Genomic DNA, 12,761 nt, shown 5'->3' on the forward strand with positions numbered 1-12,761 from the left:
TATTAATACTACACTAAAATTAGTTACCTCTTTCCATGGCTGATTTTGCAGTAACATTAATAAAAGTGTCTTGATATTTTGTGATAATGTTGTACCATGGTAACCATGTCTGCTCATGTGACACAATTAAACACTCTCATTACATCACTGTATGTTAGGAATGCGTACTCATTGGATAAACACTAGATTTGTACATGTTATATTGTGCCTGAAGGTGTAACAAGGTGGAGTATATTAGATTTGTTTCCTATCTAAAAACGAATTAAATGTCAGTAATTTCAGTGTTGATGTCAGTAATCTCAGTTTAATATATTGTTATTCACAAGGATGAAGAAGATACCCAGTGGAATGATGAGCTATTATGAGGAAGAGTGTAGGAAACAAAAAGATGGTGGCAGTTCCCTTGACCAAACCAGTTGTTCCCTTGGAGATGACAACTCCATCATGACGACACTTCGTCACTTCACTGACTGTGTTAAACAGAACCTAACTGGTTAGTGTGTTGAGTCACTAACTAGTGTTCCTTCAATAGATGAATGTCCTCCTACCCTTCCTTCTTCCCTTCCCTCCCTTCTTCCCTTCCCTCTCTCCCCTTCCCTCCCCCTTCCCTCCCCTTCCCTCCCTCCCTCCCCTCCCCTTCCCTCCCTCCCTCCCCTCCCCTTCCCTTCCCTCCCTCCTTCATCCCTCATGAAGTACAGTAGAGTGTCCCATACACTGAGGCCAGGATCACTTGTATAATGTGGTACTCTAATAGAACAATCAGTCAGTGGTACCTGTTAATCAGGACACTTGAAAATGATAATACCTGGACACTGGGTGTGGAGGACTCCTTGATAAGGTCACTTATTGTTAATATTATGTTTCAGATTAGGAAAGTTAATTAATTATGTACGTAACTTAACAAGTGGGTGTTAACGCACATGTAAATGTGCTATGTGTGCAAATACCTGTATCGTACTGTATAGTAGGGAACACAATGGTTTGGGCGTGGCCCATGAAAAAACATCACCCAAAAACCAGCCTCACTTCTCTCTGGCAGTATTTGCAAGCATTCAGATTGTCCTGAAATGCTTCAACAAGTTGCTGTGGAATTTAAAAATTTATAAACAGAATTTTCTACTGACTGACTGACTGACTGACTGACTGCCTTTATAACTTGATAATGGCTGAGGCTACGAGTTGGATTTTTCACTGTTCGACGTTGCTTCAGCTGGACATGTGCCTTTTGGCATACCGCAGTACATACAATGCATTCTTCATGGACTTACCAGTGTCCTCCTTTGTGTCCCATTCATCTTTGCTGACAGTCAATTTGGCGGTAGTGTGTGAAAATCGTCCATATTTTTCATAGTGGCTACTTTGATTGCAGAGGGTTCACTTTTCAGATGATAATTGGTAGCTGGGGTACACGGCAGCATTTCTTTCTTTCGATGCGGTATGTGGGTTAACCAGTCATAATGAGTTTATTTTACAAAAGAATTTGAAGTCAACAAAGAAGTACACAAAAAATTAGGAATTTTCTCCACATTAGGGATATAACACATATTATTGTTTTACTGTGATTTAATATCGTGCACTACTTCCAACTTGTTTCAATATCTTTTTTCGATTTGCTATGGTCCCTACTCCAGTTGAAAATTCCAAAATATTTTGTGTACTTGTTTTATATTTAGCCTAAACCAATGTGGGAGGGTAGCTCATTATTCATTACAATTGTACAGGCACCTGACTGTTTTATTAGAGTTAGCTGAATGTTCTATTAGAATATTTCAGTCGGTAGGTATGAAGATTGTTCTAGTGATGTGTAATAATTATAGTGAAATTATTATCATAACAGTTTTCATTATCATGACAAGTTCCATGTTGAATTATTTATTGTCACAATGTACCTACTTAGTTTAGGGTGACATGATTTCTTATCAGTAACACAATGTTTAGTATACAAACACTCATAGAGCTTTATTGGTGTGTGTGTGTATGTGTGTGTGTATGTGTGTGTGTGTGTGTGTGTGTGTGTGTGTGTGTGTGTGTACTTGTGCTAAAAAATAAGAACTTTACTCACATTATTCCAGTTTGTATAATGATGATTTGGTAATGTGGTGTTAACTGTTCTTGTATTGTTTAGTGATGTTGTGGAACTTTGGGTTCCATGTCCTCTATCCATGATACCTGTACAGTCCTCCTGTAGGTTACTAGTACTGTCCCAGGAAGATATGTCTGTACAAGACTCAAGTACCTGAGTGGTACACAGTCATTCTGGTTAGGTAGACAGCAATAGCTGTGTTTCGTACAGTTGCTAGAGGCTTTATCTTCTTTCTTTTTGTCTTGCTTGTAATAAATGAATCATTATTGTGAAATATCATTATCACACAATCCTATTATTGTTCTACAAACAGTACATATAGTACAGTTGTGTTTCATTACTTATCACTTGTTCATTTCAGGTAATATTGCTCCGAGCTTGTCAGTGTTGTCTAATGCCATCACAACAACATGTCGTCGTCATGACGATGATGATGCACACTTAATGGATCAGTCAGAGTTACTGGACCTTAATCATCCCTCACTGTGTGTGTGGCAAGTTGAGGTAGTGTCTGTATGTGTGTATGTCCTGTTGGGCTAATATGGTCATGTTTGGGTCAAAAAGTTTTAAATATATAGGAAGGTATTTTAGTTGAGGGACTAGTAGTAATCCTTCAAGCTATACTAGAAACACATTACCTTATCTGAAGGATTCTATACACACACTAACAGAGGTATAATTCTTCTACAGCTTCTAGACAAGATCATATCATCACTTTGTTCAGTTGTTGTGGACTTGTGTAATGAACTAACACATGGTCCATCCCAGCAGCTACTTCAAATGAGGTATGACTCTTGTTTGTTGCCATGACTACACTATTACTGGTTACACAGGTTTCATTGGCTGGATAGTTTTTTGAACATGTTTTCTGCCCACACAAGTCTCCACCGATGTTTGTTTGTACGTCTGTGGGAGTTGTTGTACCTTCAGGTATAAATATTGTGATTGTATTATTAGAGTGAATGTTCTATTAGAGTATCATGTATTGATCATACAGCATGGTAGTACGGTTCACCTTAGAATGAAAGTGGGTTCACCCTCCAAAATAAAGTATTTAATATCCTTTTGGTTTCTTCTTGTATCTCCTCCCCTTTGGCTCAATACTATCATTGAGCTGAGCCTGACAAGAAACATATGGATGTATGATGAGCAAGTCAGTGAGGTAGAGAGCAGCATTGTAAGTGGGTTGAGGTCATTGTTATCCAGGTAGGCATTTTGTCAAGGTCAGGTGTGGTCTTATCCACTTTATTGAATATCTGGGTCTGACCTGAATGAGATCACGTGTGATCTTAAATGAACAATCTTAATTGTATTGATGGAACATTTTCAACAAACTCACATGGAGCCACGCCCACTAATTTGTATAGACCTGAAAAGTTGTTACCTTATCACATCAGTTTAATATCTTATCATTGTGGTATTTGTTATAGGGTAGTGATCTATCAGAATATCACATTACTGGACTAGCAGTGTTACTGGTACACATGATCACTTCACAATGTATCTATCATCAGTTAGTAGTAACCAGACCTCAGTCAGTAACTTGTGTCAGTCAAGGAACTTGTTGTGTTAAGGTATAACATATACAAATGTGTCTAGATAAGTATTTCCTTCAAATGTACATCACTACATTGTTGATCATTGATATCATAAATGATATTGTTTGTAACACAGAGACTAGCTCAGTATGGTGAGCACTTATTAGAGTACTTGAGGGTTGACTCACAGGACTGGATGTGTAACAGTTTGAGGTATTTCACAAGTGTTTGTCCAGTTGTATGTTATAGTGTGTAACTGCGTCCCTTAGTCTGATGTGTCATGTGTTATAGTGTGTTACTGTGTCCCCTAGTCTGTTGTGTCATGTGTTATAGTGTGTTACTGTGTCCCCTAGTCTGTTGTGCCATGTGTTATAGTGTGTTACTGTGTCCCCTAGTCTGTTGCGTCATGTGTTATAGTGTTACTGTGTCCCTTAGTCTGTTGTGTCAAATGCTACGACATGCCACCATCACAAAGAGCAAACTACCTCAGGTTACATTAGTTAAGGTTAGTTAGCTTACAGTTGTGTATGTTTGTTGAGTGATATCTTCTTGTTACAGTTTCAATACTTACAATCCTGGTTGTCATTTCATTACAAAACTGGAAGTACAACACATCACAATTCTGCTCCTGTTAAAAAATCCAGAACTACTGGTATGTGTGTACAACATGTGATACTGTCAGTGTGTCATACAAGTTTAAGGAAAAATGAAAATTTTTATGTTTGATTAGGCATCATAGAATAAAAGTAGGGAAACAAGAGAGGTCACCTACACCTGCAGATATACTAGTGAACATTTAATCTCTATCCCAAGACCAAGACTGAATTAGGGATTAAATGTTCACTAGTATTTCTGTAGGTGTAGGTGACCTCCCTTGTTTCCTGATCCCTAATCAAACTTAAAATTTCTAATTTTCCTTAAACTTATTTGTTTACTTTTTTTTGTAACATTATTATGACTGGTGAACCCATGCATACCACATCAAAAGAAAGGATGGCACCAGAATTAATGTTTTTGTCTGAACGCATACCCCAGTTATCAAAAACTGCTTCAAAAATGCAGTGGCCATTACGTTTTGCTTTCAGTTATGTTCTGCCCATTACACAGCACTACAGACGAAAAACAGTAGGAGAAGTCCCTCTGCAGCAATCCAGTCACCATGAAAACACGACTCACATGCCACCAACTATCAATTACTGGTAGGTATAGACTTGACTACTGGACTGGAACATTGGACTGGACTGACATATTTTTGGTTTTTACACATTCTGAGGTTAGTTTTATTGAGTCTTGCTTGCTAAGGGCCTCAAAAAACTTGCAGTCTGCTACTAAAATGATGATTAGTGTGAGGAGTGGAGTAAGTAAAAACTAACCCTCTCACTACTTGTTATGCTCTACAGCATTTATTCACTTCTCAGTATTGTGTTTTGGAGATGGTAATATGTAGCAATAGCTATCCAAAAATCATTTTACTATATTTGTGCTACCTACCTATAATACACTGTATCCTTGAACTAAATAGCCCAGACCCCTGGGACGCAACCTATCCTTCCTATATAAGACCATCTATTGTAGCTAAATTCATTCCTACATGCAACATACAAACTCATTACACAGCTGTAGGGTTTTTCTGCTATCATGTTCTTACATGTGCTGGTTGGCATACTATAATATGTAACCAAATTTATTAGCATTGTACAAGCTTTCTACTATCTCCAAGACTATATATCATATAACTAGCAGCCCTGAAAGTGCGGCGGCCATTACGCTTCACTTTCAGTTATGTTCAGCCTGTTACGCAGCGTTACAAATGAAGAACAGTGTTAGAATTGTCTCTGCAACCAGTCCAGTCACCACAGAAAATACAGACGATTCCCATTTACAAACATACTGTAGGGAAGCCATGCGTCGCACTACTGCGAACCGGTACCATGGGCTGTCAGCAAAAAGAAATGAGACACAAAGGAGGACAAAGGTAAGTCCATCATGCGTACATTGCATGTACTGTGGTATGCCAAAAGGCACATCTCAGGATGAAGCAATGTCAAACAGTGAAAAAATCAAGCCCATAGCTTTAGCCGTTATCAAGTTATACTTGCCTGAAGGCATCAGGCAGTTAGTCAGTAGAAAATTCCAATGAATAATTACTTTTTAAAATTTTGTAACAATTTATTGGAAACCTTTAGGATCATACTGAAGGCACTTTTAGGCTTGGTTATACCTAACTGATACTGCCAAAGTGCCAGGATGGAGTTGTGAAGCTGGTTTTTGGGTGAATTTTTTGGCTAGGAAAACCCAAATCTCCATGATCCCTAATATACAGTACTACCAAACTGTATGATAACTAATCAGATGGTACAAAGTGTTGATAACTTGTTGTCACCACTTGTACAGCTTTTAGCTTAATAGCTAGTATGACTGATAGTCAACATATCTCTTACAGTTTCAGATGTTCTCCAGCTAGCTGATACTGTACTCCAGGAACCTTCAGTGAAGGATCAAATTAATGATAATAAGGTAGTCACTGTGTGTGTGTGAGTGTGTGTGTATGTGTGAGTGTGTGTGAGTGTGTGTGTGTGTGTTATATAAAAATATTAATTTAAAATGAATTAGGGATCCAAGCAACAACAAAAAATAGTGAAACAAGAGATGAATGATGATATTATAGTAGACCAACAATTGTTTTTTTCAATACCAAAGTAACAAAGTAGGGATTTTCCCACAGAGCTATGTATGCTGTAATACCATAATTCATCTTGTTTCACTACTTTTTATCGCTTACTAATTTTTAAATTGATAATATTTTAGATACTAGTTTGTTTGGTTTTTGTTATAGCATACAGCTATACCAGTGTGACTGTTCTATTAGGGTGACTGCTGTATTAAGAGTATCTCAAGTCAGCCTTCACCTACCAGGGGATGTGTCACTATTATTTTTCATATTTTCATTGTGCTGCCATTATGAACCAATAATAAGGGGTGTGGTTATTGCGATCGAGTAAGTTAAGAAATATGGTCCCATACTCGATTGTTATTTATCAACCAAAGTCCTTATAGATCGCTGTCTCGAACCGCCTATCGCGAAGTTATATTTTTGTGGTGTCAAAAGTATGCTGCTCAAGGAAGGTGTTGATATGGAAAATTATACCTCGATATGGTTTCAAGATGACCAGCCTGATTGAAGATAAATAGGAAAGGCAAGGTACAGATGCACCTGTCAGAACCCCGAAAGGCACATCCCACTGGTGGGTTTGTTATTGAGGTGTAAAATGGTGGGTGTGCACTGCTGCTTTGTCTGGCCTCCAGTGTGGTCAGACTGGAAGGCAGACAAAAATACGAATTTTAGTGATTTTTTAGTTTTATATCCGGCCGCCTGTAAGTGTTTTCTTGTTTTTAATGCTGTATATGATGTTGGATAGACTAATGTTATTCTGTAAAGATGGTTTTCATCATATAAGATGTCTCTAGGATGGTTTTAAAGGCAAAGTTTTAGGTGGCATGTGTCACTTTTGGTGGGATCAGTACATACTGTTTTATTTCCAAATGGCTCAGATCACGCAGTGATTGCATGCTATTTGGGATTATATGAAGAAGGTGAAGTCGAGCATATCAATGGTGTTAGGCCTGGTTTCCTAGAATTACAGCTAGTTAGTCGTTAAAATATTAGGATACGAAGTACGTGCGCTGCTGCGCATGCGCGAGGCATCCATATAAAAACTGCCACATTCTTACACCATTGGCCATTTGATAGCGAGCCAAGTGCATGAAATTTAAGGGCATGGGTGGGTGGGACCATTGATATGCTCGACTTCACCTTCTTCGTATAATCCCAAATAGCATGCAATTACTGCGTGATCTGAGCCATTTGGAAATTATATTTCAGAAGGCTCAGTCTCGCATATCAATGGTGTTGTTCGTAGCTCACAACTAACCAACTTAATTTGGAAGGTGGAGTCGAGTACAGTACTATGTCACATATACCCCAATGTGTACACACAAATTTTAACAATCAACTATTATCTATGTCTCACTGCCTCTGCGGGATAGTACAGCTCGGCCATAAGAGGGATCACGGTTGGAACGGTAGTAGAATTTTCTGAAAACAGACTCAGTACTCCAATCAGCTGTTTTCAATATATCCCCAGTGGTAATCCCAGAGTCAGCAGCTGCTTAGGATGAAGCCCCTCTTGTGGAGTGTGCTGTAAAAACTGTCACATCAATTCCCGCCATCTTAAGGACCTCTTTTAACCACCTAGCAATGGTGCACTGAGTTACAGGGTTATGAGGCTTGACGATACCTATAAATAGTTGACTGTTTTCCTTTCTGAAAGGTGCTGTTACCTGTTTGTAACGGTACAGTGTCTCCACTGGGCAGAGCTGTTTATTGTCAGGAAAACTGGCAAAATAATAGTCAGTTAAGGGTTTACCCTGTCGTGACTGCTTAGCCAAAGTGGAAGGTAGAAATACCACCCCCTCAGGCTTGAACTGACAATTGTCCAGTCGAAGAGCTGCCAAATCAGCGGAGCGAGATGGTCTAGCCAATGACATCAGCATAACCAGCTCGAGAGTTAATAACTTAAGTGATAGCGAAGCAGTGTCACCCCATAGTAGAACATGATCAAGAACCACCTGTACATTCCAGGTACCTGTGTATTTAGGCAGTGGTGGCCTTGCATGGAAGGCCCCTTTGAGAAGTCTGGCCACTAGGGGGTGCTTGCCCACGTCAATGTCATCCACTTTATCATGAACACTGGAAATTGCTGATCTGTATGCATTAAGAGAATTGGTCTGGTATCCCTGTGAGTGTAGCTCTGCCAAAAAATTAGCTACATCAGAAGCGGGTCCTGAAATGGGATCACAACCCCGTTCAGTACACGAGCCCAACCATTTCTTGAAGTGGGAATCATAGGATCGCGATGTTTTACTCCTCCAGGATGCAAGGAGGAGCTCCTTAGCTTTGTTAGAAAGGTTTGCACCTCCAAACTTCTGCCGGAGATAGGCCACACGGCTAGCTGTGGCAGGAACTCCATCTGGGCACTGTGAGGTAGTATCTGAAACGTGTCCCGATTGCGTGGAAGTTGTCTCGGGTAGTCGAACAGCATTCCCAGTAGGACTGGATACCACGATTGCCCCTTCCACACTGGAGCCACCAGAATTATTTGAGCTTCCTGGCTCCTCACCTGTGAAAGAACTCTGCTCACTAGGCACCATTCACATCCCTTCAGTGGACCCCACTTTTGGCTGAAAGCATCTATGGCTTCTGCTAACGGGTCCGGTCTCCAACTGAAGAATCGTGGTAGCTGATTGGACAGACAGGATGCAAATAGGTCCACCTCCAATGGACTCCACCGAAGATTGGTCTTCCTGAATAACTCGAGGTGTAGGTTCCAGTCCGTTCGGTCTGTCCGAGTCCTGAACTCAGCATCTGCCACGCAGTTGGTAATCCCTGGGATGTATTCCGCCGCAAGGATTATGTTCTTGGATAGAGCCCACATCCAGAACTCCTTCGCAAGTTGTGTCAACAACGGGGAAACTGTCCCCCCCCAAGTTGTTGATGTATGCTACAGCCGTCTGATTGTTGAGCTGTAGCAGTACTGACACTGCTGTATGATCCTTCAAGAAGGACTGCACTGCCAAGGTTGCTGCCAACAGTTTATATGCATTTCCTGCTCTACCTGGCTCCAGGGTCCCCCGGTCCTGGTGCCATTGCACACTGCTCCCCATCCCTGCAGTGATGCATCTGACCTTATCAACACTGTTTCCTTCTGGCGAACCAGAGCTTTGCCATTCCATTGAGCAAGTCTCTCCTGCCACCACAGTAGTTCTTCCCTGGCTGGAAGGGACAGGTTGATGGATGCAGTGTAGTCTTGATTGCTGCTGCTCAGTACCTTCTGTTGATCCCCTTGAAGGGAACGATAAAACAAGGGAGCTGGGAGAACTGCTTGGGATGCTGCATGTAGTTTCCCTATTACTTGAGCCAGTTGACGTGCTGTCACCTGATCTTTCTGCAGGGTCTGGCTCACTTCCAACCTGATGTGGTGGAGCTTTTCCCCTGGCAGGCTCAAATGTAGTGTGGTAGAGTGCACCTGGAGACCCAGGAACTCTATCTGTTGAGTGGGGGAGGTCACTGACTTGGGCGCATTGATAATGAACCCCAGCCCTGTCAATAGGTAAAGCAGTGCTTCGAGATGAAGCGTCACCTGCTCCGCAGACTCTACCATCAGGAGTATGTCGTCTATGTACACGACCATGCGGACTCCCATGCTCCGAAGGAAGATGGCCACTGGTTTCATTACTTTGGTGAATACCCAAGGTGCACAGGACAGGCCAAATGGCAGGTATGTGAACTGATAATGTTCCAACCCCACCTGAAACCAAAGCATGGGTTGGTGATCCACATGGATTGGGACTGTGAAGTAGGCATCCTTGAGGTCCACCTTCACCATCCAATCGTTCACCCTCAGTAACTCTTTGAGTGTCCCTATACCCTCCATCTTGAAGTGCTGGGGCTTTACCCATTCGTTCAACCTCTTGAGGTTTATCACTGGTCTCATCTGACCCCCTTTCTTGGGTATTAGGAAGAGAGTTGAGTAAAAACTCCCCTGAGGCTGAGGGTTGGGTATGCTGATTACAGCTCCCTTCTCTTGAAGGGTACTTACTTCCTCCTGTATCAAGAGACTTTGCTCTTCTGAGGATGTAGGAGGTTTGGCTGATGTACCTGTACTGGTGGGTTGAGGAATGGAATTCGAAAACCCTGTATGGTTTCGATTACCCATTTGTCTGTTGTCAGTGCTTGCCGATTCTTTATGAATTGGCTCAGCCTGCCAGCCACATTGAGTGACAGCTGTGCTGCCTGTGGCTTCACGAAACCCTGTTCTGTAAGGTTCACAATTATATGATTTACACATTCTTTTGAACTTGACATCAAAGGTATGTGTGCATTGGGTTCTAGTCATTTGTTGGGCTTGGCCCGTTGACTGTAAGTTGCAGAACCCCTTCCTCTTGAGCTGGTCCCTCCTCTGGAGTATGGTAGGCTGTTTTGCCGTCTCAAGATTGTCTTGGTTCTGCCCCCTCGCTGAGTGTAATGTGAGGGGGCCTTGGAATAACCCTGGCTTGTCTTGGATCCAGCACCTCGAGCCTGGCGGAGGGTCTTGAGCTGTGTCAGGTGCTCCACTGCTTTCTCCGGAAAGGAAAGTCCAAAAAGTGTTGTGGTGGCTGAGGAGAATAGGTCGGAGTCTTGGCCAAATGCCACGAGGTCCTTGTTATACTCCTCCAAAATGAGTGTCCTCCTCTCCACATTACATTGGGAAGATGCATTACCCATGAAGGTAAGAGCAGCTTTTACTGCAGCCTCCACATCCTCCACAACAATAGGACTATCCTTGTTGATGTTGTCTAGCAGACCCGTGAGAGGGCCAGCTGCATCCAGGAATAGTGCCTGGATGCGGGAGTGGAATTAGTCTGCGGATTTAATGCTCTTTAAGCATTCCGTAGCCATCAGTTTATCCAGACGAGGTGGAGTGGTGACGGGCGTGTCTGGAACAATGAATTTGCCCCTGAGGTCTTTCCGGTCCTCATTGGACATGGGTTTAAATGCCTCCCGTAGAAAATTCTCTGTGATCTCCTCCACCTTCGTCAAGCGAAGTTTCTCACCCTTTGGGCGCTTCCCTGACTAAAGTCGACGTCTGCTGGGTCATCTTCGAGCTCCATTTGCTCTTCCCAGGTCAGGCCTGTGGTGACATTGTCATCACCATCACTGCCGAATACATTGTCTGGCGTTGAAACGATGCTTGGCGCCGCGTTACTTGGTAACGTGCCAGGCTGATGACCGTCAGGGAGCTGTGCTCCCTGCCCTCCTGGGGACTGATTGCGCTTCAAGCTCTCCACATCCGCGCATACGGTCGTCAGACGATCATTCATCTGTTCAAATGTTTGCTGCATGGCAGCAAACAGTTCTGAGTTGTCTCCTGACATCACAGTTAAAGATAAATCCGTAGAGTAGATTCACAAACGGCTAACACTAGCGAGCTAGCAAAATGGCCAATGGTGTAAGAACGTGGCAGTTTTTATATGGATGCCTCGCGCATGTGCAGCAGTGTACGGGCTTCGTATCCTAATATTTTAATGACTAACTAGCTGTAATTCTAGGAAACCAGGCCTAACACCATTGATATGCGAGACTGAGCCTTCTGAAATATAATTATTGCTGGATGACATGTAGTAAGCAATAAAGTCAAAGTGTAATTCTATTCCAGCCAGTATGTGTAACATGATGTATATTATCATTGTGTGTGTGTGTGTGTGTCCTTTAGTTATCATTGAAGGAATGGCTCTCCTATGAGTTGTCTCATAGTTTCAGTGATAATACCATCAAGTATCAACAACTAACTGTGTCCTCTAGTCAAAGGTACTAACTGACAGTTATAATTCATAGCGTTGTCAGTAATTGTGAATATAATGGACACATCAAGAATTGTTGGGTCAGCTTTAGTGTAATAAACAGGTTGTCCTCTTTTAGAGGTAAACATGTATAGAGTCAGATCTGTTGGGTCTTTGTCCTTATATGGAGGTGTTTTCTATTGTTTCCTTATTGGGAGAGTTTGTTTTTTAATCTTATTGTTGTAGGTATTCATATCGTTGTCATATGCTTCAAGAACACTTTGTTGACCAGTCAGGATCATGTGATCACAGGGAGGTGTTTACATCTCTACTAACCACCCTAGTGGAGCTCAACCACCAAACTGATTGGTAATGTGTTATAAGTTGTTCTACTAGTATATGGTATTGTATAGTTAATCTTCACTTGTAACATACAAACACCAAATGAAGTATCTATAGTGTAATATGACTCCAGAAATTATTATACCTCAGAGTCTGGTTGTTAAGAGCATGTATATATTAAGCTATATTATTTATAAGTGTATGTGCCTTACAATCAGACTCTACAGTAGATTAGTATTCAGCCTGGCATTACACAGATCTAAATATTTACCTTATTTGGTATGTAATTGATTCCATCTGTGTATGTGAGCCCGGCCAGCTTTAAACACAGTACTAAAATAATAATAATGGTTAAAGTATTTCTGAGCACAGTAGGGATATAACACTTCCTATTGTTTTACTGTGATTTAATATCGTGC

The 12,761-nt window shown here is 41.6% G+C and overlaps 1 protein-coding gene across 8 annotated transcripts in view; it reads left to right on the forward strand.

Moving 5' to 3' along the window:
• LOC136266990 (Fanconi anemia group A protein homolog) overlaps positions 1-12,761 on the forward strand; it is a gene marked incomplete in the record, with an annotated part of 52,134 nt that overhangs the window by 21,818 nt on the left and 17,555 nt on the right. For all 8 annotated transcript variants that reach the window (XR_010706437.1, XR_010706436.1, XM_066062044.1 and 5 more), the window contains 11 exon segments: positions 327-493; positions 2,445-2,587; positions 2,774-2,868; positions 2,917-3,013; positions 3,514-3,657; positions 3,758-3,834; positions 4,057-4,126; positions 4,180-4,273; positions 6,065-6,138; positions 11,934-12,028; positions 12,247-12,369. Coding sequence is in view for 6 of the 8 variants with exons in the window: in XM_066062044.1 (XP_065918116.1) it covers positions 327-493; positions 2,445-2,587; positions 2,774-2,868; positions 2,917-3,013; positions 3,514-3,657; positions 3,758-3,834; positions 4,057-4,126; positions 4,180-4,273; positions 6,065-6,138; positions 11,934-12,028; positions 12,247-12,369 (1,179 nt within the window).

Source organism: Dysidea avara, chromosome 9 (genome assembly GCF_963678975.1).
Source record: "Dysidea avara chromosome 9, odDysAvar1.4, whole genome shotgun sequence".
Classification (NCBI taxonomy): domain Eukaryota; kingdom Metazoa; phylum Porifera; class Demospongiae; order Dictyoceratida; family Dysideidae; genus Dysidea; species Dysidea avara.